This window comes from Pecten maximus, chromosome 5, assembly GCF_902652985.1.
Source record: "Pecten maximus chromosome 5, xPecMax1.1, whole genome shotgun sequence".
In the NCBI taxonomy this organism is placed as follows: domain Eukaryota; kingdom Metazoa; phylum Mollusca; class Bivalvia; order Pectinida; family Pectinidae; genus Pecten; species Pecten maximus.
This window is the reverse complement of record NC_047019.1, coordinates 23,034,140-23,061,640: the sequence shown is the minus strand read 5'-3', so window position 1 is coordinate 23,061,640 and position 27,501 is coordinate 23,034,140. Positions and strand designations below refer to the sequence as shown.

At 35.1% G+C, this 27,501-nt stretch overlaps 2 protein-coding genes across 6 annotated transcripts in view; one reads left to right on the top strand and one right to left on the bottom strand.

Annotated features, from left to right (window-relative positions):
* The window catches only part of LOC117327563 (2-oxoglutarate-dependent dioxygenase htyE-like), a 12,024-nt gene extending 4,151 nt beyond the window's left edge, over positions 1–7,873 (bottom strand). Inside the window, exons 1-5 of the mRNA XM_033884621.1 lie at positions 7,749–7,873; positions 3,127–3,312; positions 2,303–2,418; positions 381–726; positions 59–158 (exon numbers count right to left, since the gene is read on the bottom strand). Coding sequence (XP_033740512.1) covers positions 59–158; positions 381–458 — 178 coding nt within the window. The 5' untranslated portion in view covers positions 459–726; positions 2,303–2,418; positions 3,127–3,312; positions 7,749–7,873. The remainder of the gene's footprint in view (positions 1–58; positions 159–380; positions 727–2,302; positions 2,419–3,126; positions 3,313–7,748) is intronic.
* On the top strand, positions 7,457–27,501 carry LOC117327561 (protein Mdm4-like). Of its 5 annotated transcripts, none has more exons than XM_033884617.1 (11): positions 7,457–7,656; positions 11,221–11,291; positions 14,172–14,303; positions 15,452–15,526; positions 15,993–16,126; positions 17,085–17,235; positions 17,803–18,010; positions 18,276–18,433; positions 21,257–21,445; positions 21,758–21,847; positions 23,199–27,501. In XM_033884617.1, exons 2-11 carry the CDS (start codon positions 11,241–11,243, stop codon positions 23,949–23,951), a joined length of 1,941 nt encoding a protein of 646 aa, XP_033740508.1. In that variant the 5' UTR covers positions 7,457–7,656; positions 11,221–11,240; the 3' UTR covers positions 23,952–27,501. The 5 variants fall into 5 exon arrangements, with proteins under 5 accessions (XP_033740508.1, XP_033740507.1, XP_033740505.1 ...); XM_033884616.1 differs by lacking the exon at positions 7,457–7,656 and adding an exon at positions 7,936–8,067; XM_033884614.1 differs by lacking the exon at positions 7,457–7,656 and adding an exon at positions 8,084–8,785.

The window sequence follows — 27,501 nt, the reverse complement described above, 5'->3', positions numbered from 1 at the left end:
GTAGCGATGTTTTACATAATTTTGTTTGTGTTGTTGGTACTAAGATAAATAGGCTTACTTGTATCTGGTGATAAGGCAGGGTAGTATAAACTTCGCACTGCCGTGCAGTTCCCCTTCTGACCAATCAAACTGTGACATTTTCTCATGAACTTGTTATCCTGAAATTTAATTTAAAAACATTTCAATAATTGTGCTATTGAAACAATCGCTTAGATTCTCAGTTCCATTACTATAAATTTGAAAACGAACTAAATATTCCTTGTCCTAAATCTTAAATAGTCAATATTTAATTTCTCCAGAATTAACCTACATGTATATACAAACATTATCCGCTTTTCTCTAAGAAACAAAACTATGTATCTATTGTTACACGCACTTACTCCCAAGTCAAGTCCTATCGACACCAAGTCAAATATCCTCAAAGCCAATGCTTGACTAGACGCATAGAAATCTTTCATAGTTGTCTCAAAGTTATCAATATCTGGCCAGTTCTGTAAAAAAAATATAACACGTCTAGTACTTGGTAACTAATTTGGATAAAAAGTTCAAGGAATACATACGTTGACCCACTGAAGTAAACATTCTTATAAACTGTAGTAGTTTAGTCTGTTCCATATATCCTTTAACACTTTGTTTACACTATATAGGTTTTTATCACCTTAGTTGTCCTCACTGGGGTTGAAGTTGAAGGCCTCTTTGTAGTCCCCTGGTCTCTCTGGGTTCAAACTATCAAAAAAGGTTAGGATGTGATTATCTATAAAAAGTTAATGACAAGATTGAATAATCAGCAGAATAATTGAGAAATGGACAAGAAATATGTTCGGGTTTAGGATATCAAAAACATATGATACAATGAGCTAGGTACAACTTACAGTCTAATGATCTCCTAATGGTAGGAATTACCATGTCTGCAATTAGATTGTGATTACAATGAGCAATGCCGTAGCTATGGTTGCATGCTAAAACATCCACATTTCCGGAGAGCATCCATACATGATATGTTCGCCTAGCTACGCCACTGATGGGAATGGTGAATTGAATGATTAATTAACCAGTTACTATCCTAAAGTGTTTGTATTATGGCGTAGCTGCCATGTAGGTTGCATGCTAAAACATCCACATTTCCGGAGAGCATCCATGTATATTTTCGACTAGTTACGCCACAGATGAGAATGGTGAAATGAACATATACGGTCATTAAATGATTAATTAACAAGTTACCTACTATGCCGCCAAAGTGTTTGTTTATGTCGTTTAAATGTTGTATAACAGACACAAAACTGTTCTGTAGTGCTCTGTCCTCCTTGGAGAGCTTTGTTTAATGTTTTGTTTTACATAAGACAAAATATATTTAAGCATTGAACGGCTTTCAGTTGGCATTCATAGTCAATATGAATGCCAACTGGACAGAGGCAAATTCCATGAAGCGCGCTACCGTTCAATGCTTATATTTACCATCTGCGATTTTTTATTTGTCATGCTATTTTTTTGAAATTTTCAAATTCAAATTTCAGTTCATAAGCTGGTGAACTCGCAACTGAATTGGTAGGGTTATATAGTGGCAGTGCCATACAATGGTAAATATAGACACGTGGTAAGCAGCATTGTTTCTGAACTGCTGGTATAGGTGAGGTCATAATCATAAATTTACTATAATGAAGTGGCTACTGCATTCTTTGTTTTCTACTTTTGTAAAAATCATATTTATGTATAGTACATGTCCTTTATGATTGCTGTATATGTTTGAATTTGAATATCGTTATTTTTACAAACCAATCTGTCTCTGTTTGAATGGATTTATGAGAATGTCATCCTTGGTTTGGACAGGGTTTGGACAGGTGTTGTTCACATCAAACTTTCATCAACATTCACACATACATACATGATAATGTATTGATCTAAGTTACACCAACACACTATGTCAGTACACGTTTCAGCCTAGGCCCTGAATATAGCTGTCTATTTAACGCCTTCTACAGTCTGCCTGACTATGCTAAGTACGGTGACGAAGTTTTAACTAATGAAATTTGCCGGGAGGTTATGGAAAGGTCAATATCACCACCGTGGGGATATTGTTCTCTCAAACATACATGTCGCAAATATTGGCAACTGATGTGATGATGAGTAAATAGGGGAATTTCTGTTCCGACAACTTAAAATCAGACAATTACAGACGCGCCATGTCCAGCATATTTCACGATTTCCATAAAAAAAAAAAAATAAAAAAAAATGTTTGAAATAAATATGTTTTATTGTAGATTCTATATTCGAGCACTATTAAGGCAATGCTATATTTACATACCTTTCCCGTTCTAAGGCGACCCATCCATGATTCGCTGTTTCGGGTCGTGCATAATTTTTCTTGTACTCTACTTGTTTTTCAAAAAAGGTCTTTGACACTGCTTTCATTCGGTCAATCTGACATAAATATACAATAGAATATTGTTAAAGTAACTGTAATCAAGGAATTAGGCGTTTACATAAAGATCAATAGGTTTGCAGTCATATATGTGTAGGTTGAGTGTAACAAAGTGAATGTAGGTGTAATGTTTGTAAAATATTACCACATGTATAACATTAAAGAGGACCGTGCGGGTGGTAATACACTCTGTGGTGTCTTGTTTTTTGTCATTTGACAGATCTTCCGTATAATTGGTCAGTAATTAACAACTACAGGGAGAGTTCTCCTCAAAATGACCCGGCTGTTGAAGGGAGATAAACCAAGCAAACATTTGGTTTGTTTGGTTTGTTTTTGTTTAACGTCCTATTAGCAGCCAGGGTCATTTAAGGACGTGCCAGGTTTTGGAGGTGGAGGAAAGCCGGAGTACCCGGATAAAAACCACCGGCCTACGGTCAGTACCTGGCAACTGCCCCACGTAGGTTTCGAACTCGCAACCCAGTGGTGGAGGGCTAGTAATAAAGTGTCGGTACACCTTAACCACTCGGCCACCGCGAACAAGCAAACAAACAAACAAAATTGCTTTTAGAAATATGAGTTTATACAATGACGGGGAAGCAATACATGGTGTAAGCAATACAAAGATATAATTCATAATTAATAATGTTGGTAATTGGTCTGATGTAAATTGTTTATCATAAAAAAACATCATGATAACACAGATATACCAGAGATTGCTGCATGCCATGATTTTTTATGTAGCAGAAACCGATATCCCTCAAGGCACCACAGATGGCGTCAGCCAGAGACCGGATGGTCTGTGTGTCCACGGAGTCCTCGTTGACCACGCCCAGACCGTACAAGGATAGATCCACTACCGGAATCTCTGTCACTGCTGTCATGTCGAGCTAATCCTGGAACACCAAATGATATAATGTGTGAAAATGACAGCAGGAGTTGACTTAATGATATGACACCATGTAGATACATGCCGTTAAGCTGTTATATGACTGATATATAATTTTACATACAGAATAACAGCTAGGTATTACAACCAGTCACGTTTCATACCCACCTGTCGAAACAATTCGGAATTTTATATAACGGGGATAGTGTGACACAGGGACCTGGGAATCTTGTATATACACGCCACTTTTCTAAAGCTCATTTTCAGACGATTTGGGGGCTAGATTTTAATACGGTAAATCTGACACCCCCGGTGATCATTATATAGGTCTATTATGAACACCGGTGTTGATTTTCTTTCTTTATTTCAATTATCTACACGTAGACTCAACACATTCAATTCTCAGGTCCCTGTGTGCAGTTGTATGAGGACGACACAGAATATTCCACTAAGCCACATTTCATTACTCAATATCATAGCCACAGACAGGCGTGACACAGAATCCTAAGCCCGGGTCAGTATTTACCCGACACAAAAAAGTTTAACATAGACGGTTTTTGAAGAATAATTGTAAATGTCAGTAAAACTAAAATGGCATGTATATGATTTTAAAAATTCACTAGACTGCAGTCAGGATCCTAAGGTGCTAAAATAGTATTCCAAGCATGCCAGTCCGTATCAGGACGAAAGATCTCCAAGAAGTTTTACTTCTATGATTAAAACCTTTTCCTAGAACCTTAAGAGGAAGTCGCTAAACCGTGTAGTCGGAATATTATTTATAAATTGTATCGATCTCGGCCACGATATAAACTATCTGCACGATTTGAAGGAAGCGTGCGCGTGGTAAACACGCAAGTGGGCCGTGGGATCGAATCGTGATGATCTTGAGGGAACTCAGTGAAATCGTGACGATCATAGATCATTGACTACAACGTTTTACCACGATTGTGCCAATTCGATGCCAAATATTTTGATATATTGATAGAATGTGTAAATCGTAGTAGAACGTATTAGGGCTTACGCTGCGTTCACACTAGGCCACGATCTACACGATCTCTTCAGTTCCAAAAAAAGCGTGGAGCTCCACGATATTTGGGATTCGCTACATGATGCTACGTTTCCCTACGCTCTCAGGACGTTTTATTGCGATCTGTTACGTTTTGTTACGATCTGTTACGTTTTATTGCGATCTGTTACGTTTTGTTACGATCTGTTACGTTTTGTCACGATCTGTTACGTTTTGTCACGATCTGTTACGTTTTGTTACGATCTGTTACGTTTTGTCACGATCTGTTACGTTTTGTTACGATCTGTTACGTTTTGTCACGATCTGTTACGTTTTGTCACGATCTGTTACGTTTTATTGCGATCTGTTACGTTTTGTCACGATCTGTTACGTTTTGTTACGATCTGTTACGTTTTATTGCGATCTGTTACGTTTTGTCACGATCTGTTACGTTTTGTTACGACGTCAACACGATTAAGGTCAATAACTACAACGATTTCCATCACGTTCCCTCACGTTCTCTTACGACCACTACGATATGCGTTCACGTTCGGTCACGTTCCACTGAGATCTCTCACGTTCATCAATTTCTGTTAAGATCTCCTACGATTTATGTCCACAATTTGAGTAAGATTTCCACGCTTGCTGCACGATCTGACATAAAAAGGAGGTTGGGGTTACCCTCTCAATCTCTCCAAGGAGAATACAAAAGGGAAAGCATGAATCCACGAAATGAAGAGGATGCTGAATTGGCAATTTTAATTTATTCGTATATAGCTGCTCGAAAGAAAACAACAGCAGCATGGCACAGAACAGGACAGGCTAGCACAGAGAGAAAACAGAAGAATGCCAAGATCTTCTTGGGCGAGACCATGGTTGAGTGTAGACAGATGGCACCAGTTAGGACATAATTCACAACGTCTCGCGTCAAGTTCCGATACGCTCTGTAAAGCTCTATCACGCTCTAATACGATTTCCACGCTCTATCACAGTATCCATCCATTTGACGTCAGATAAGGATAATCGTGGCAAATAGGTATGGCGAATATTGGCCTGTTTCGACCTAACTGTGACCGTTTTAAAATAAAAAAAAAATGTTTAAAACTGAGTTTTTGAATACAAACTTTAACTCTATAACATATAAATATTCTTATTTGCGAAAAAATGTGTTTGTTCATTACAATGGATATTTCATTAAATGACCGTAAATTTGCATCATCGGGCTATTTGCAACTTTCGATGGGGGTTTTCCTGCTTTCATATCATTTTTTGATATAGAGCGCATCGGAAGACCAACTTTTACAATGTCTTATTTTATTCTATGTACCAAAAGACAACTATAATCCTATTCTTAAAAAGTGGTCCTCCGATGCGCTGGTACCGAAAAATTGAAAAAGCGTAGTTGATAAAATATTTTAATTCAGCATTAAATATACTGACTACATCTGATAACATAAACATCTCATTGCCATAAGTCCGCATAGCTCATATGGTAGAACCATCGCTTAGCAACCCAAAAGTTTGGAGTTTGGAATCACCACAATGTATCTTTTTCATATTTTGTTATGCTTCTTAATATCGCTTAGCAACCCAAAAGTTTGGAGTTCGAATCACCACAATGTATCTTTTTCATATTTTGTTATGTTTCCATTTATTTTTTTCTTTATCGTATTTTAAAGATATTTGCAACATTAAATGCATATCTACTATAAAATATTTAGTATAAAGATGAAAATGTTGAGATAGAAAAATTTCACTTGGATAAAAAAAAAATAGTAAAACCTCAACCGATTTACCCCGTATCATACAAAGTAAAATGTAAATGAACTGCAGCGTCGACAACAGGCATACATGGATGGGTAGTGTAAAATTCATATTAAACATGTCAATTTTACTTTATTTCATATGGTATTGATTGAGTACATACAATCAGAGACATATATATATGTCTCTGATACAATGCAATCCGTTCACAAAGTACAGCGCGCCAATGGACCATGACGATCTATTTCGGTAGTGTGGGAATCACTGGGGTCACGTGATATTTTACCTGTATTTTTAGCCCAGGCTATCGCTGTACGAAACGACCATACCTCTTTTTTGACAGTCAGAATTTTGTCCACGATCATCGCGATTCCGCCAAGTTTCCGCACGATCGCTACGATTCGACCCCACGAAAAAATACGTCTTCTGTGTTATCGACTTTACCCGCCATGCTAATCAAGGTCAAATTGGTTAAATGGTCTTCAGCAAACTGTATATTCTGTCAGTAGGCATCTGTCATAGAATTAGTGATAATGGAAACACGTCCTTTAATATCGAATTGACTGAGACTCAGTGATAACACTTTTGGGAAATGGAAAATTAGCAAACGGGAAATTGAAAGCGTACTTATCATACAGCTTAGTTGTAAGCTGTCCCTGCTGGCTTCGTTGTGAGTTAAGATCGAAGTAAAGAATGGAACATTATGAATGTTAAGATTTATTGTACAGACGTCACAAGTTTCAAGATAGGTTGTTCAAAATTTATCAAAGACCCGGTCATTGCAGTTATTTATAACCATTCTTCTAGATAAATCAGTATTCCAGTGCGACTGCAGCCTTGACATGATAGTACCAAGAATAATAGTAACAAGCCTTATTTGAATGACTTCTCAATTCAGTACAACAATGTTGTTGATTTTAATTTCAAAATATTTCGCAAAAAATATAAAACAAAGTGATCTAACCAGAGACTTGTATATCAGGTCTCTGGTATATATACGTCTCTGATCTAACATAGAAAATCTTACAGAAAAGTATTGGCAAATGGGATAAGACAACAGGCTAGACCTATAGTTCCCCAAAATTGTTGTTTATAAGGATTCTTATGAAGTTTAGGATTCCAATATAAACGAGGTAAATTCACATGCTTGGTAACACGTTCTCTGAATGTTTCACAACGACACTAATGTACAGGAGGGCAATTCCATTAATAATTCTACAGAACGAAGGCAATGTGAATATGACAATAATATACTGTAAACAGAAGGAAGTGTTATTGGAAACATTGCCTCCAATAGTATGCCACCTATTTGCGAGTTTGACATACTTTCCCGCGTTTTACAAGTTTTACAAAACCGGATATAACAGTTACATGTATTTCCGGTGTTTCCGTAGGCCTACCATAGATTTCTGCTTCAGTGTCCACGTGCATAAAACGAACACGATATTATTAGGATATATTGGACACACCAAAAAGAAATTTACTAGTTTTATGCTAGTATATAGGTAAACAGTTACGGAGATTAGCGCGGAGACGTGTTCTGGGTCAGTGCAGTGCTGTTGCACCGCGACCATTGACAAGGTAAGATTTTCACCCATATTTACTGTGCTATTTCTATTTACTTTAGCCTAGCTACAATCATATGTATCGACTTATTATCGTGTTTTACTTACGTTGTTCAGTGCTGTCTTTCATTGACTGATGGTAGAGAACTATTAATAACTATCGCCCAGGTAGGGAAATTCCATAGCCTCGATTTAAAACCGGAAGTTCTTGGGGGAATCCTCGCATGCTTTCTGTTTACATCATGGAGAGCAGGTCTGGACATGTTGTGGATCGTGCTTTCCGCCTGTCTTTGTTTTCTTTGGCGGCATGATCAGATGATAATAAAACAGCTGTTACTGTTCAGGCGGCTACACATCAGAATACGAAAACAACGGAGACCAATATCGTATCATTACATTTTATGATCCAAATGTAGACTTTGACTCAGTAAGTAGAACTGAAAAAAGTGCATGGTGAAGTTTCACTTTTATAAACCAGCTTGAGAGTAGGACTTTACTGTAACAGCGTGATTCATGTTCGTGTTCATGATTTTGCACCAAATCTTAATTATATCAGCATTTAGTTTATAACACTTAACTTACACTTTGCTTGAAACCTGTTTAGTAGTTTAAAAATACAGTACATGTACAAAATGTGCTGTCTCCAGTCAGGTGAAGTGCTCTGTAGCAACATGTAATTGAGATCCGACATGTATGTATTGACGTGTTAGGCTAACCATGCTTCAGCATGAGCCCAGGTTAATTACATCACCAGGTTGGCTGGCAGACTTGTACAGACAAGTCCCAGTCAGGTTCAGGGGCTGCCTGATGAAAAACACCTTGTCGGCACACACAAGCCATATCCATGTAGATAATATTGTGGCTGGCATTTAAATTGGATGAGCTCCAACAGGGGTTCTGATTACTAACAGTGACATAAGGAACTAAACCTGGCCTAGCAAGTTCAGACAGTTGTCAACAATATAGTATATAGTGGACATTCACTGTTGTATTTTAAACATATGACAGGACTTGTACATGTAGTTATGTGGAGTGTGTATTAGATTAAATGCGAGGAATCCACTGACAGATGTTATGCTGTCCACTGTCTCACACTGACCTTTCATTGTGTTGACCACTAAACCTGCTAACCATGCTACACAGAGGTAAGGCTTTGTATTTCACTTTGTTTTATATATTATCTGTATCTTCATTTGCATGTACAATATATACACTGTACTAAAGTTGTGAATGAAATACCAGTAAAAATACATTTTAGGATTGATAGTTAGAAATAAGGAATCTTTTTTTCAGTTAACTTTGATTGTCTCGCCTTTGAAAAGTTTTGCAACTTTTATAAGAATTTCATAAAGGTTTTTTTTGGTCATGAATTTGAAGTATCAGATACAGTATTTCAGGATTTGTCGGACTGATCATGTGATGAGTAAATCTCAGTTTAAATGTAAAAAAAAGAAAGTTTTGAATTTAAATGGTATTATATTTTATAAGAAGCAGTAGTATGTTTACCTAGAAAATGGTTTAGGTTAACGTTGTTACATTATCTATTGGAAGTACATGTACTAGTACCACTAGCATATGTCAGTTTGGAGAACAGAGAATTAGCTACTACCACAACTAGTATAGGCAATGTTTGTATAAATTGATTAACATGGATTCATGCTTTCTTCTCCTTTCAGTTCTGTGTATTTTTTTTATCATTTTCATTGAGAGGCATTTAGATAGAATTGATTTGAAAATAATCTGATCTGTTGATATGTGATGTTTGTAAGATTTAATTTCAATGATCAGTGTATGTACAATATTTATAATTTTTTGCTACTATAATGAATGCATTTTCCCCATAAAATAGCTTGTAAAATATTTCAATTTGTAGACATTGTATTCATTCAGCATTTTAAAATTTTTTGTTAATATAAAGCAGCAAAAATAAATTCACATTTCCTTTAGAAATAGCCATGCAGTCATAAGAACATGCCCTTACCTGTACCACCTATACAACTCTCCCAGGTAGAAAATCAATCAGAGCATCTATACACCCACCATACACTTGATTAGTCTTTTGATCTCCCAGCCTCAGCAGCAACAGGTGGTTATCACCAGCATGGTCATCTTGAGTCGACTTTTGCCAACACATTTATCTAAAACTGGATTCCCTGTATTATCTGCAGTGAATTGAGATAATCTTGTGTCTCATGAAAAAAATAAGGAAATTCTATTTGTTAGTTAAGACTACACTTTATCAATTAAAAACATAAAAGTATTTGGTCACTGATCGGTGATGCTTCTTTTTTTTTTTTTTTATCTTTTCGGAATTTCTCAGCATTTCATGTAAAAATGTTGAAGTCTGTGAAAGTTCAAAAGATATCTATTTTTTCCCCAAAAATATGATAGATATTTGTGGTGGATGGTTGTGTTTATATATATTGATCATAGGAATTTAGTACATTTTGTATTAAAGTTGTAATTAATGTACTGAGCAGTAAGGGCTAAGCCATTGAGAGTTCATGTAATTACATAGCTAAAGTAACTTACTTTTTTTTTAAATATAAGAAACTGAAAATTTCCTCTATTTTTGCTACTGTGCATTGTGTTGTCAATTCCTTTCTACAGTTTGAAAATTTGTTTTTCTGTAGCTGGTACAAATGCAGAAAAAACATAATAAAAAAAATTGAAAAGATTAATTATTTATTGATAACATAAAGTGTGCAAATACATTTACTATTCACATTAATGTTGAGCACAGAACATATTATTAAATATTTCCCAGAGCTGAGTAAGCTTGGTCTGTTGGTGTTTCCATTAAGTATGACACAGTAAAATCAATATATGCAACTGTGGAAATATCAGAGATAATCATGTTATTAATAAATTCTGAAGTTTGGATTTATCATTCAATAGACATCTGCCATTAAATCATTTCCCGGGCCCCTGTCTTGTCAGTTTCCAAACATTTAAAGTAATTCTCAATAATTCAAAATTTCTTTCATCTTGGTCAGTCTATATCATTGTATAGAGTTGAGTGGTTAAAACATTGCTGCAGATCAGTCTATATTCAATGTTCAGGGCTAAATCGTGTGACTACCACTTACAATGTATATGATGGCGATAATTTTTCTGACGGTCTTGATTGATACAGACCATGATAAAATCAATCCAAATCGCTGTTGCTATGGAACAAACTAAACAATCTTCTCAAGGGACAGAATATTTCATATTTGTTAAAGTAATTGTCATCAAGGAATTAGGCGTTTACCTAAAGATCAATAGGTTTGCAGTCATTTAGATTATAATACTGGTAACTACATGTATACAGACTTGATAAAAGTTTAGTTGAAAACATGATTCCTTATAGATATTATATCATTTTTTTTTTTCTCTGAAAACTAATACTATTATGTTCATTTACAGTATATTAATCAAAATAAGACTATTTTTTTTTTTATTTTCAGAGCTATTAAGTTATATAAAAAAATATATATAATAATCAAATACACTGTAAATGAAAAGGTGCAACTATACAAAAGGAATAATGATTTAAATCAGTTTTCAACTCATAATTTTATGTTTATTTTTTTCTCAGGGTACTATTTCCGGCCTATTATGTCCGCAAGTCCCTTAGATAAGTCATCGAGTGACCTTTCTTCTTCACAGGTAAGATATTTTTAGAAAGAGTAACTTAACAATGTACAGATCTTCCATATAGCTGTTCATGGTTCAGTAAGTATATGTAGCCAGGAAATCAACTCCTCAATGTCTGTCTATATATAGATATGATGCAACTCCCTATAGAGACTCTTGACACCTTCACTGTAGTACAAACTAGGTGTGTTTTCGGAGCGCCTGCGCAGGGGACGGAAATTGTTGGAAAATGGGGGGAAAATCACGAAAGCGCATGCGCTTCTGTAGAAAACTGCGTTCAAATGTTGGACAGCCATCTGGAGAAAGTGCTATGGTAGGCTATTCCTTTGTAGAAATATGGAAACTTATTTGCATCAAAGCATTTATCTTAAGAAATGTCAGGTAGGCATATTTCATTTTATCAATTCTTCACTGAATACTAATAATGGCAAGACATCTAGTATTTTAGATACTTAGAAAGTGTGAAATGTTTAATAACTGTATAGTAATATAGGTCAGGATAGTATGTTTGTGTCACAAAAGTTATAGTGAAGGAATGGATTTAGCACTTGTGTTGGGGGGAAAAACTAATGATACAAGCAAATCATCTCAACAGCTAGCTTTTCTTCATATTCTCTACTTTGATTTTATTTTCAAATGTTATAGGATTTCAAAATGTCATTGTTGCAGGGCAAGAAATTGAGATAAAATATTTTTATGGTATATAATTATGCTATAACAATATTTTCCTTAAATATTTTTGTTCCTGATTTTCAGCATATTTTTGTATACATGTGCTTCGAAAAATTATGATACATGTTACCTGTAATAAAAGCCTGACTTACACTAAATAGTATCATAGTATGTATGAAATATCATGTTAATGTGTACTAAATATACATGGAGAATACATGTGTATACATGTATAATGTGTTGCTACAAATAATGGATAGTCGATCTGAATATATTTTTTTTGATTTCCATGTTGATTACAGTTTAATGTGAGTTCAAACTTGAATTTCATTTTAATTAAATTACCCAGTGAAACTCTCATTAAAATAATATATATGCATTTATGTTTGTATGTGGAACTCCAACTTGAATTAAGTATGCTTCAAGGAATCATATTATTTTGAATTCGCTGGGGATTATACATGAATTGTGTGTTCAAATATATTGAATCATGTTATTTTGAATATGCTGTGGATTATACATGTATTGTGTGTTCAAATATATTAGATTTGAATTCAATTTTATTAAAACTTGATTGAGAAATATTTGTATGTAAAATTCCAGCGTGATTTGAACCTTCAAAGAATCATTTTAAACTGCAAATAATTGAATTAAACTCCTGATCATTTGCATACCTGTTAGTCATCATTACAGTAAAGCCATGTGATAGATACATTAAAACTTATAAATATATAGAAGGACTCCCAACAGAACCAGAGAAATAGTTATATATCCGAAAAGTTAAAGGATTTTATTAAAGATATATAAGGTTGAGCCCAAGGGAAATTTTGAATTACTTTGTTTTACTGTAATATGGCTTATGTATCAAACTTTTTATGCAACAAATTCAAAATTTAGTAAACTGTAAAGTGAAATGTGTGTAATTACTGTACTGGAAATCAATTATTTAAATGCTTTTCCATAGTTTTAGATTATAAACCATAGCTAGCCAAGCAGATTTAATAGAATTTTATCTACATTGTTATTCATACAGTAAAGAAGAGATGACGATTTAATGTTTAAAGGCCCCTGTTAATTTAAACTTAATTATATATCATAACTGAAGGCTTTATATATATACTGGTAAATTCATGAAATAATTTTGATATAATTCCCTAAAAGGAAATATCTGTATTGACTTAATTATACACTAGATAATAGAAAGTGACAAATAAGACATGGATATGATAATCTGATAAGTATATACATATAGATAATAAATGGATACCGAGGTAATTTACTATGAGATGTGATCAGGTTTACTTTAAAATTTGCTTTGATGTTCTCTTTAAAACAGTCTGACTATAACTTGTCTGTAAGTTATGTGTACATTGTATCTTTAAACTTGAATGGACAGGGCCAATTGACCGTTTAAATGACTTTCTGATAATGCATACATGTCTTGGTTTGAACAGGATTGTATATTTTCTGAGCAAGTCTTACCTTGTACTGGTCATGAAACATGTACAGTGACTTCTGTACTTGAACTTGTCTTGTAGGTTAATTTTAGGTTTACAATCTATTAATGTACTTGCAGCTGAGCAGGGCAAGTTTTATCTCCCAAAATCCACATATTTTATTGCTCTAAAATGTTTAAATAAAAAAATTGTTATCTCACAAATCCATATATGTAACAATCAACTTAAAATTTTTTAGTTTTATTTTGCAATTTTCAATATTCATATTTTTTTTTTTTTTCAAATGAAAGTTCACTGTCCTCTTGTTGTATATCCAATAAAAAAGACAATGTTTTCGTGTGAAAATATGTATCCTATGTGGTTAACTGCAGTCTGTAAAACATATTCTCTGACAAAAAGAGGAAAGACAAGTTTAAAGTGATCAATTAATTGTGGGGAAAATATGAGCCAAGTTATACTTACTGTTTATATTTTAGCGCATGCATTTCATTGTGTGTAGTACTGTCGAAAAGCTGTTGGAAATGCAGACACAAGAACATTCCTAAAACGTTTGTTGTATATAATTTTGACTGCAACTCACAAACTCTTTGAAACGAATTCTCACTCAATTGGATCTATACTGAGGGAATATTGTACCAGAGTAGTCAGTAGTAATTCATAGCACTCATCATATAGACTGCTTATCATTATCTAACGCAAGATACCCAAAGTACCTTCATTTTGAACACTGAATCTGTAAAAGTATTGTTTTATTGTCCGCCAGGTTGAGAGCACTACTACTACTACCAGCACCACAGGAAGTGGGCAAAGCCCCACAGAGACCACGACCACCACCACCTCCACTTCCAGATCCCAGTATGTAGTGGCTGAGGAATACACTGTGGGTGTGCCTCTGGTAAGTTTGTTCATTAAATTATACATATAAAAATTTTACAAAGACAAGTATTACAATTTTGGTTAATAGAACTAGATCTCGATATGGTTATATATTTAATGGAGAATATCTACACTAGAAAAATATTATGACCCTTCAGTTCTGTATCAAAATATACAATTCTTAATTAAATCTTTATACAAATTATTGCAATGCCAGCATTAACCAAGTATTTTTGTTGAAAATAGACTCATAGAGTCTGTTACATGTATACATTCCTTTTATCTTTGTCAAGGACTTAAATTCTGTAACAAAATTAATATGAATTTATTTTTCCAAATTCTTCAATTCTACTGAATTACCTCCCTTAACTTGTTGGTTATATTATCCATCAGGACAGTTGCAATTGGCTATATGATGTCATTTTTAGGTCAGGATGACCTATATATAGACAGGTCATTTTGCATTCACAATTATGGTTTTCCAGTACACCTATTTCAAACTACTCGTGTTTCTCCAGTGGGATTCAGCTCTCACTTCCCTTAAATGATCCTGAGATAGTCCTGACCATGCAGTGTTGTTATTTTTGGAGTTCATCCAAAAATCAAAATGGCCACCATGGCAGCCATAGCCAACAGTATCGCTATACTTGCTACTGATTATGTATACTACAATAGTACAAGGGTCTTCAGAGTCAGATGACTGTTAAGGCCCATGGGCCTCTTGTTTAATTTATGATGTTACTTTGTGCCGAATGTTGTGTAAAAGTGCCAGACAGATTGGACTTGACAGAAAAATCTATTAGTGGGTAGTGTATGAGATTTCACTGTCTCATGTACGAGAAATATTTATAGAGTTTAGTGATGCATTGCACTCTGCATCATTACATGTATATGCTATGTATTTATAATTTTGTTTAAATGTTGAATTCAAAATGTCTGATTTGGAATTTCTATGGTTGGCAGTCAATAATTTTTCTGATTGTATGTTCAGACACGTTTATAAAAGTGTATAATATCTTTAATACAGTGTATTTGGTGTCAAATTGTAAGGAAAAGTTGTCTGAATTACAACATACAATATAAAAAAAGACAGTAATTCATTTTACATAATTGATAGTGGCCATCAATTTATCAACACGTTGTTAATGAATGCTTTGTTTTTATCAGTTTCGACCTAAGCAAGAACTCCTCAGATTTTTGCAATCAGTTGGAGCCACGGGAGAAATCTTCACAAGGAAGGAGGTGAGTATTCAGCTTTAACAAGTAATATTAAACGTGGCTTTTGAATATCTCTTCACATCCTGATTTTTATTTGCTGATGACTGAATCTTTTTTTTAGTCAGGCATTATTGACCTTTAATTCTTTTCCATAATTTGTATGTCAGAAGTTCAAATCATGGAATGTAAGATTATGAAAAAAAAATTAAAAATATTCTTGAACTAAATTTTCAAAGACCACTTGGTTCTTTGAAACAGAAAATAGGCATTATTGACCTTTAATTCTTTTCCATAATTTGTATGTCAGAAGTTCAAAACATTGAATGAAAGATTATGAAAAAAAAATAAAAATATTCTTGAACTAAATTTTCAAAGACCACTTGGTTCTTTGAAACAGAAAATTTTATCAGATAGGTCCAGATTGCCTGGAGTGAAACTGCATATAAATTGATAAATCAATTACATGTTTATTCCTGTGTTTCCCTAACAGATTTGTCAGTTCCTGAAACAGTACATCGGGAGCCACAGCCTGTACGACCCCCATGACCCACGACTAGTGTACTGCCAGGGCACTCTGCTGGCGGAAGTGTTTGGGGTGGATAAGTTCACCATCAGTGATGTCCTGTAGGTACCACCAGTAGAAAACTCCTAATACAGATATAAAGTTGTGATGGTCATTTACATATAATTATAATGTACTTATTTGAGGTTAGGGTTAATTGAGTTATTGTTTTCTCTTTGATAAGACAGCAGAATTTCACAAAATTGGAAAAATCTCTGTATTTGTATGCAAGAACAGCAGCATATTTGTATATTTGGAAACAGTAACTACTGAAGTGATGTAAGATAAAACACAGAAAGAAATGAGAATTCTTATTAAAAAACCCAGAGTATAAAAATAATGAATTATGTACACCATGATATGAACTAATTAAAAGTATGACATAATTTCTTCCTGGAGGAAAACATGTAACACCCTTGAAGTTAATTAAATATGCCTCCATTCCAATCACTGTGTTACACTGCTGTCACCAGCTCACTAACAAATTAATGTAAGGTTATTCATTTGATAAATATATCTCGGTTCTTGCTATGTCCGTTTGCTAGTAATAGAACGGTTTTCTCTGAATAAATACTTTCTCCATTAGTGAAAAGCTGGTGTAAATATGAACTCATTCATGCAGCTGTTGTTTATAAGAGTCTAAATGTGTAAAAGGGTGAAGATAAATGCTAGATATGTTTAATACTGATATCTCACAGTGAAATCCTTCTAAACAACAATAGGTTTCAATGACAAAGGAAGTTTTTACTGCTGCTTCACCTATACCTATTCTGATAATTCGAAAACCTCGCTTTACTCATAGTAATTGTTAAGTTCCGTCAGAAGAATTCTTTATAAAATGGACTCAGCTTCCTTGAATACTTGAATATCTCAAAAGATTTTTCTTGACCCAATGACTTTGAGATGATAAGGTGTTTCAGTTTCTTCCATTATTTTTTTTTCACAAGAAATATTAAAAAACAAAATCTATCTTTATGTGTTTGTGACTTGATCTGCTAAACTCTAATTCATAATTTGTAGGGATCTTATTGGAAAAAACTGTTACCAAGTCCCAGATACTTGCATCAAACGAAAGTGTCACTACGTGACAAGGCCTTCACATGGTAGCAATGCCAACCTAGCTGGACCTCCACAGTCAACTGTGCCTCATCCCATCTTCCCCAGCCACCAGGTAAAGTGTATACCAGTTCAGTTTAGGAGATTCCATGAATCTAACTATATTATATGATGGAAAGTTACTGTTACAGTAAATGAATATTTTTTAATGTATTTTATCAATTAGTGTCCTTTAATGCTGTCAAATACTAGCCAGTCAAGGTTTATGTCAAGTTTTCTATTCAACTTCATCATTTACTCAAAATGACTTCAACCCTTGATGGGCTGTAAAAAATCGGAAACGAGTATTTTGCCAGTTTGCATATTCAGCTTTTCAAGTGTCTCTCTGAATTAATTTACCAGAATTCTACAATACACTAGTGCATATGAATATCTTTGATATAAAATGATTATTATGATCAAAACTGTTGTTGATTCTTACATTTGTTAAATATAACAAAATTTTAGATTTATGTTCTTTTGCAAGAAACAATTTCAGGAAAAAAAACAATCACTTTACAAAATACCCATATTTTTCAGTCAAATATAACAATTTCTTTGAGGTAATATATATATATTATGCAGTCCATAGATTAAATATACATGGCTGTTCTTGTATTACATCATAAATGTTTATCTTCAGGCTGTTACTAGCTCCGGGAGTGGTTCTCTAACCATAGAGGTCTGCCGAGCGTCACCGATTATCACCAGTAGTACAGGACCCCATACAACCTCAAAGGGATGGAAGTCACCCAAATGTACAACCGAGGAAGCTTCCTCTCACCAACAGGATGTCCCTGCTGTATCGGGGAAGATGCCTTCACGAGCAACCACCAAAAGGAAACGCAAAGGTGTGTTAATACAACATGGGCTTAATTAAATATTGTCTGTCTTCAATGATATTTCTTTATCATTTAGATAAATATATTTCTGAGGGAGGTAACAAAAGCAGACCCGTTTTAGTGTTCTCTATAATTAAAAGTAAATTTTATGGCTAAAAATTGGTAAACTAACCCTATGTTTTCCCCAATATGTCTTTGTTGTCATCATAAATAAAAGCCTAAACTTCTTGAGTATATGATTATTGAAGTAAATCCTATTGCTGGCTGTTATTAGATACGGGTGGATCAAGCGGATCCTCTGACACAAAACGTCGTCCAGCGTCAGTCAGTATCACATACAATGAGCCTGACAACGATGGTGCCAGGTATCCCTGGTACTTCCAGGTCAAGATGGAAACGACAGACGATGAAAGCGAGGTTCTCAGTATACAGGTATATCTCTTGATTCCTAATTGGAGAAAAAAATGATGAAATGTTGTATGGAAAAAAAAATCTGCCAGAAAATTTTGGGCCAAGTTTACCTTAAGTTTTAAAACAACTACAAATAAAGTCTGCAAAATATGCAAATTTTGTATGATCTGTAAACTATCAGTTTACGATCAAAAAGGAATTATGAATCACTCTCTCCACGCAGCTAGACCTTACCTCCGTGACTGACCCCCCCCCCCCCCTGCCCTTATTGGATAGGTGAGGTTAGCAGAAACAATCTTACTTCACATGCCTTAATTTGAATTATCATCAAAATCTATCTGACCCAAAGGGTCAGGATGACCTATAGTCATCGTGCTTCGTCCGTCGTCGTCCGCCGTGCGCCGTCCGTAAACTTTTTCTTTCAAAACGCTACTCCTCCTTAACGCTTGGGTGGATTACTTCCAAATTTGGTTTGAAGCATCATTGGGGGAGGGCAATCATATTTTATATAAATGAGGCTGGTCTGACCCCTGGGGCCAGAAGGGCGGGGCCCCAAAAAGGGAACTTAGGTGAATATTGCTATAAAATCCTACTCCTCCTTTACCCTTGGGTGGATTACAACTAAATTTGGTGTGAAACATCATTGGGGGAGGGCGGTCATATTTTATATAAATGAAGTTGGTGTGACCCCTGGGGCCTGAGGGGCGGGGCCCCAAAAGGGGAACTTTGATGAAATTTTGCTATAAAATCCTACTCCTCCTTAACCCTTTAGTGGATTTCAACCAGATATGTTGTGAAACATCATTTGGGGAGGGCGGTCATATTTTGTATAAATGAGGCTGGTGTGACCACTAGGGCCTGAGGGGCGGGGCCCCAAATGGGGAACTTTGATGAAATTTTGCTATAAAATCCTACTCCTCCTTAACCCTTTAGTGGATTTCAACCAGATATGTTGTGAAACATCATTTGGGGAGGGCGGTCATATTTTATATAAATGAGGCTAGTGTGACCCCTGGGGCCTGAGGGGTGGGGCCCCAAATGGGGAACTTTGATGAAATTTTGCTATAAAATCCTACTCCTCCTTAACCCTTTAGTAGATTTCAACCAGATATGTTGTGAAACATTATTGGGGGAGGGTGGTCATATTTTATATAAATGAGGCTGGTGTGAGCCCTGGGGCCAGAGTGACGGGCCCAAAAAGGGAACTTTGATGAAATTTTGCTATAAAATCCTACTCGTCCTTAACCCTTTGGTGGATTTCAACCAGATATTGTGTGAAACATCATTGGTGGAGGGTGGTCATATTTTATATAAATGAGGCTGGTGTGGCCCCTGGGGCCAGAGGGGCGGGGCCCCAAAAGGGGAACTTTGATGAAATTTTGCTATAAAATCCTACTCCTCCTAACACCCATAGTGAATTATTACCAAATTTGGTGTGAAACATCATTGGAGGAGGCCAATCATATTTTATATAAATGAGGCTGGTTTGACCCCTAGGGCCAGAGGGGCGGGGCCCCAAAAGGGGAACTTTGGTGAATTTTTGCTATAAATCCTACTTCTCTCTAACCCTTGGGTGGATTAATACGAAATATGGTGTGAAACATCCTTTGGGAAGGGTGGTCATATTTTATATAAACGAGGCTAGTGTGACCCCTGGGGCCTGAGGGGCAGGGCCCCAAAAGGGGAACTTTGATGAATATTTGCTGTTAAATCCTAATCCTCCCTAACCTTTTGGTGGATTACAACCAAATTTGACGTGAAACATAAGGTGACGGCAATCATATTTTTTAATGAGACAGGTTTGACCCCTGGGGAAAAAAAGATGGGGCAAAAGGAGCGCTTAGGTTAAACATTTCTTAAAAATGCAATTCCTCCTTAATGCCTGAATTGATTACAACCATATTTAGTATGAAACATCATTGGGGAAAGGCAATCCTAATTGATATAAATGAGTCTTGTCTGACCCATTGGGACAGAGGGGCATGCCCCAAAAATGGGAACTTGGCTAAAATTTTGCTTTATGATGCTGCTCTTCCTGGACAAGCTAAATGGATAAAAACCAAATTTGATCTAAAACATAACTGGCTGCGATAAATAATTTATGGTAATAATGCTGGATTGGGGTGTGTGTCCCTGCTGTAAGTGTAAGTGTTTGTCAGATGACCGTTAAGGCCCATGGGCCTCTTGTTAAAAGTAAATTTTATGGCTAAAAATTGGTAAACTAACCCTATGTTTTCCCCAATATGTCTTTGTTGTCATCATAAATAAAAGCCTAAACTTCTTGAGTATATGATTATTGAAGTAAATCCTATTGCTGGCTGTTATTAGATACGGGTGGATCAAGCGGATCCTCTGACACAAAACGTCGTCCAGCATCAGTCAGTATCACATACAATGAGCCTGACAACGATGGTGCCAGGTATCCCTGGTACTTCCAGGTCAAGATGGAAACGACAGACGATGAAAGCGAGGTTCTCAGTATACAGGTATATCTCTTGATTCCTAATTGGAGAAAAAAATGATGAAATGTTGTATGAAAAAAAAAATCTGCCAGAAAATTTTGGGCCAAGTTTACCTTAAGCTTTAAAACAACTATAAATAAAGTCTGCAAAATATACAAATTTTGTATGATCTGTAAACTATCAGTTTACGATCAAAAAGGAATTATGAATCACTCTCTCCACGCAGCTAGACCTTACCTCCGTGACTGACCCCCCCCCCCCCCCTGCCCTTATTGGATAGGTGAGGTTAGCAGAAACAATCTTACTTCACATGCCTTAATTTGAATTATCATCAAAATCTGTAAATATGCTGGTATCTTATACTGGACATTGGGTTGATCAGGGGAAGGAGACGACACGTGTTCAGGACTCGACAGACGACATGTGGTTCGTGGAGGATGACGAGTCTGTGGCCGTGAACTCTCTTGCAGTAGATGTAGATTCTGATACTTTCTCTGTTGAGTATGAGCTGGATTCAGATGATGAAGACAACACCAGTTCTTCTGAGTCGTCGTCTCCATTTTCTGGAGGGGTACGTGAGTTTTATGTACTTGTGATCAATTGATAGAAATATATTGTTATATTTTAGACAGAGCTAAAATTTGTTAAACATTTGAGACCTCGCAATAAGATTTTGATGGTTGAGTCAGGAAAATGTGCCTCTGTACTGCAGTGTAAATATTTTTGGAATAATGTGAAACAATTTTTTATCAATAGAGTGAACATTCTAAAAGTATTAAATTGAACAGTTTGATAAGACATGGCATATTGGCATACAGAATATTATGTTGATTATGTATAGAATTTCTTTGTTGTTGTGTAATAATGAGTTATTTTTGTATAGGATGTGTTGGTGGTGTGCAATGATAGCGATGTCCAGTTTTGGGCTGACCATTCAAGTGGACCGGAGACTGACACAGAGCTCTCTGACGAGGTATGACTTCCGGAAACATCTTAAATGCTGTTATAAAGCATTAAAAAGGCAATACCTTAGAAGACACCAACCATATTCATCTGCAAAGAAGCTCCCATCTATATACTTCATTTTTGCAGAATCATCCACTTTATTAATTTTAAAATAGTAATCTAAAAGTGGTTCATAAATAAACCCTTCCCAAACTTTAATAATAAAATTTCATACTAGTGGAGGGGGCTTATTCGAGTATAAATGTGGTACTTGACTTTTTACACTAGGGGAGGGGACATATTTAAGGATAAATATGGTACTAAGCTTTTACACTGGGGGAGGAAGTTTATTTGAGGATAAATATGGTACTTTTACACTAGGGGAGGGTGTTTATTTGAGGATGAATATGGTGCTTTATACTAGGAGAGGGTGTTTATTTGAGGATAAATATGGTACTTTTACACTGGGGGAGGGGGTTTATTTGATAAATATGGTTCTTTTACACTGGGGAGGGGGTTTATTTGAGGATAAATATGGCACTGAACTTTTACACTGGGGGAGGGGCTTTATTTGAGGATAAATATAGTACTTTTACACTAGGGGAGGGGGTTTATTTGAGGATACATATGGTACTTTAACACTGGGGGAGGGTGTTTATTTGAGGATGAATATGGTGCTTTATACTAGGAGAGGGTGTTTATTTGAGGATAAATATGGTACTTTTACACTGGGGGAGGGGGTTTATTTGATAAATATGGTTCTTTTACCCTGGGGAGGGGGTTTATTTGAGGATAAATATGGCACTGAACTTTTACACTGGGGGAGGGGCTTTATTTGAGGATAAATATAGTACTTTTACACTAGGGGAGGGGGTTTATTTGAGGATACATATGGTACTTTAACACTGGGGGAGGGTGTTTATTTGAGGATAAATATGGTACTTTTACACTAGGGAGAGGGCTTATTTGAGTATTACACAGTACTCAACTCCTCATGCCAGAGTTGGTTGACTGGGTTCATATAGATAATAGGTGATCATATGTGGATTCAACTGCATGTTCAGGAAATTTCTCTAGTTGTCTTGTGCTTATAGAGGTATTAGATTATAATTAACTTGATCTGCATGCAGTAACCACTTAGGGCCACTTCAATTTTTTCTCTTCCATGTGCATGGGATTTTGTTTTTCAATATTTGTAAAACATTATCTTAACATTTCAAAAGCAAAACGTCTTTAAAATATCAGTAAAAATAAACCATGATAGATGTTCTGATTTATAAATTAAATGTAAAATATATGACAATATTGTGTATTCAAGTCTTAGGGTGCAAAAGTAATTTTTTTTTTTTTTTCAAATTCATCTTATGTTACTTTAATAGGACAAGTGGTCTTGTCAAGAATGTCAGACCAAGAATTCTCCCACTCAAAGGTATTGTTCCCGCTGTTGGAAGCTGCGTCCTGATTGGCTGCCTGACAGAGAGGGTGAGACACGCCAGTCAAAGTACAGTAAGAGGCGAGTTAAGGCTGTCCCTGGTGAGGTTTCATCTTCTGATGGAGAAATACCGGATTCTGGTGTATACACTAGTTGTAGCTCTGCCACACCAACATGCAGTCAAACAACCGATGAAAAATTAGATGGTATTGAGGATTCTAAATCTGACAAACAGAATAGGATATCATGTCCAGAGAAAGAAATCTCATTGAAAGACAGCCCACAGGCAAAGTTTATAGGAATGAGAAGAACTTTCTTAAACTACAGATCTTTGAGTGACAGTTCCAAAGAAAAAGATGAAATATTGAATGAAAAAATTGATGGAGAAAAAATATTTCAACTGAACACTGAATCTCAAGCAACCGAAAAATTGTCAAAAGAGGAAACACCAGTGTGCGGGCCCGAGGAAAAGACTCCACAACAATCAAATGATTCAAGGTCGGGTGTGATTCTGCAGCCGTTACCTAGTGACATGTGTATGACATGTCTTTGTCGACCTAAAACTGCAAGCATCATCCATGGTAGCACAGGTCATCAAGTCTGCTGTTTCAAGTGTGCTCGTCGCCTTAAACGTCAAAGAAAACCCTGTCCAGTATGTCGCAGACCTATACAGAAAGTCATCAAAAACTTCATTTTGTAAAAACAGAAAAAATACACAGCAAAGCCTGAAATATCCTTTCATTGTCAAAATATATATTTTTCATCTTCTCTTTGTCATCAAAAGTATGAATATCTGTTTATCTCAGAAATATGAAAAATTAAAATGTCAGGTAATATAAAAAGTACAAAATTAATGTCCATTTTACTAGTAATTGTTTTTTAATGTTATGTATGTTAAACAAATCTTTTATTTATTGTGCAATTTATAAACATACATGTACATCATAACTTTGTAAGCATTCCTTGGATCATACTTTTATATGTACTATATCTGTATTATCAGTTATAAAAATGATATGATGTTTATAAATGGTACATTGTAATTGTATTTTGAAATAATTTTTTTGTCAGAATTTAGGAAAATCAAAATGTGAATTTAGGATCATTACCGATACATTAAATGCACCTATATCTAGCAACACTATACAAAGTTTAATGTACCGGTAGAAATTATATTGACAAAGATAAACCAGACCAGGGTTATTCTTTATATCATACTCTCATATCTTCTGAGAATCTTATATATTGAAATTATGTTATGAATTTAAAAATCTCATTTTATAAAATTGCAATAAGAGCCTTTGAAATAGGAGGTTCAAACAAAACAGTATATCTTTACAACGTAGGCATTATTTTTATTTGCTGAAACTAGCACATGTGTTCGGCCTCCAATATTCAATACTGAATGGATTAAAACTACTAAGTTACCCAGGAAAATGTTTCCCCTATTATTAACATTTGGAAGATAATTTTTGGGCAAAACTTTGAAACTATTTAATATTTACAACATGCTACTTTAACTTACCATCTCACCAAGGCATATCTGTTACCCAGGGTATAATATTTTAAACAGACACGGCTTGCGACTGTGATTTGATAATCACTAGCAGAATGGTTTTGGTCACACTTTGTACCTGTTTGTACATCAATTTATAATGGCCACTGTATTTCTGGCTTTTGCTGCTATAAAGGTCTTTCATCAATTGTATAGTGTGTACATACAATCCTTGTATTGTAGATGTTATCAGTGCAATGCTGAGCCAAGTTTATTGATGATTTGTTGGGTTATGTTTGTTTCGGCACTACCTCAAATAATTCCCAGTGTTCAAGTTTCTTTGTTTTTTCCATAGCTTTGCTGCAAGCATTAATTGATAAAAGGAGGTGTAGAATTATATCATATACAGTATATAATTAGGTAGTAAGGCAAAGGTTGTATGAATTGAAGTGTAATAATTCTCATAGCAAATGTCTGCCAGGATAAAGTGCAATGTTAAACATGTGTTCCTTCAATGTAGATATTTTTACATTTATTGTAATTCATCTATTGTCATCATGTATACTAATGACATAAGTCACTACCATGTGCAAATGATATGATCAGGTCAGCCAGTTAGTGTCTATTTTCAGCCCACCATCATCAGATGGTGTTCCATTCAAATCGCCCTCTGTCTGTGGGATTGCATCTGTCCTTCTGTAAACCTTGATATTTATGATATTCCTCAAACTTCAGGTGTAGGTTCCCCTTGGTCCTTAGTTGTGCTAAATGCATTTAATTCTTTGATCAGAAAAACAAGATGGCCAACTGGTGGCCATCTTGGATTTTGAGAATTAAAGTTTGTTATTGCTATTTCTTGAGAAGTACTGGAGGGATATACCGCTAACTTCATGTGTAGGTTCCCTTTGGTCCCTAAATGTGCAAATTAAGATTTTTGATCAGATAAACAAAATGGCCAACAGGCGGCCATCTTAAAATTGTTATTGATCTTTCTTGAAAAGTACTGGAGGGATATTTCTCAAACTTCACATTTAGGTTCCAATTGTTTATGTTATCAGATTATTAAGAGGCAAAAAAAAAGAAGGAAGGGAAAAGTAGACAGAAGATCGGTCTGACTTGGAACTAATAGAGATCATTCAGTGGTGGGAGCCAACTGCCTCTGGGATCTCTTGTTGTTAGAATTGAAAGAATCACATGGTAATTTAAATATAAATACTTTCAATAATAAACAACAATTTTATACAAGTTTCTAAGAGCTAAAATAATAAAAGTATTGCCAGAAACAAATATGTAAATACAAATGTGATGAATATAAAATTAAATTGATTATAAGGCTCTTTACTTGGTGGCCCTTTGAACAAAAGTCTTTAACCCATGATTGTGAAAGGGTCCGAAAAGATTTGTTAGCTCCTCAGGTTGGCAGCATTGAAGAGAGTACTGTTGTACTACTTGTAAACAGATTTTCTTGGTTACAACAATAATTTGACTGTGTTATGCTCGTTTACAACCATATATTTTACTGTTGTAGCTGGGTTTTTTTTTTTTAATAGTGCTAAGGAAATTAAAAAAACTCTAAATTTATAATAAGGGTTTATTTATACACTGTACATTTTTGTAAGTTTTGTAATAGTTACTTAACATTAAGCCTGAATCAAATAAACATGCATATATAAAGTTCTGTATATACCTTCCTTGGGGCTTTGAAGTAAAATTTGTACCTTGTCTGAAAAGAGTTACCATGCTTTTTGAACATTTCTTATTTTTCCTTTAATAATTATTCACTTAATATTAAGTTTATAGATTTTCATTTTCTTTGCAAAAAAAGTAGAAGAAATGGGATTTGCAGTAAAATAAACAGCATAAGACTATGTTAGATGGCTTTGTATGCTAAATTGACTCATCAGAACAGGTTTCTATTTTATTTAGTGACTTGTTTTACTAGAATAAGTTTCTTTGTGTAACCGGTCAGAATAGTTTCTATGTGTGACCTGTCAGAATAAGTTTCTGTGTGCGACCTGTCGGAAAAAGTTTCTATGTGTGACCTGTCGGAATAAGTTTCTATGTGTGACCTGTCAGTAAGTTTCTATGTGTGACCTGTCAGAATAAGTTTTTGTGTGTGACCTGTCAGAATAAGTTTCTGTGCGTTACATGTCAGAATAAGTTTCTGTGTGTGACCTGTCAGAATAAGTTTCTATGTGTGACCTGTCAGAATATGTTTGTGTAACTTGTCAGCATAAGACTTTGAGAGTGACTTGTCAGAATAAGTTTCTGTGTAACTTGTCAGAATTTGATTCCGAGAGTGACTTGTCTGAATATGTTTGCAAGAGTGATTTGTCAGCATAAGACTCTGAGAGTGACTTATCAGAATAAGTCTGATTTGTCAGAAAAAGTAACTGTGAGTGATTTGTCATAATGTGTTTCACCGGTCCCATACTTGTTCATTACTTGCCATCAAGCCCTTTTGTTTAGACTTGGGAGCCTCTCCACAGAGCCATTTAGTACTGTTGTATATGTTACTGTCAAAATTTCATTTGTTTAATTATTACTTCAACAATGTATAAAAGTTGTGCTTCAAGATGTAAACGTTTTTAAGGAGTGCTTCATTTAGATTATTTTCCTGTTGAAGATTTTAATCTGTTCAAACCTGAATACAAAGTGCAGTTTCTTGTCACCTTTGTTCGTCTGTTCCATAATTATTTTGTTATATACATTCTGTATACTGTTAACAGGTATAAATAAATGTTGTACTAAAATA

Excerpts from the sequence above, each read along its gene's own strand:
- LOC117327561 (XM_033884614.1), top strand. Across the intron at positions 18,434-21,256 it reads GCGAGGTTCTCAGTATACAG|GGGAAGGAGACGACACGTGT; the intron begins GTATATCTCTTG and ends TGGGTTGATCAG. Across the intron at positions 21,848-23,198 it reads ACACAGAGCTCTCTGACGAG|GACAAGTGGTCTTGTCAAGA; the intron begins GTATGACTTCCG and ends TTACTTTAATAG.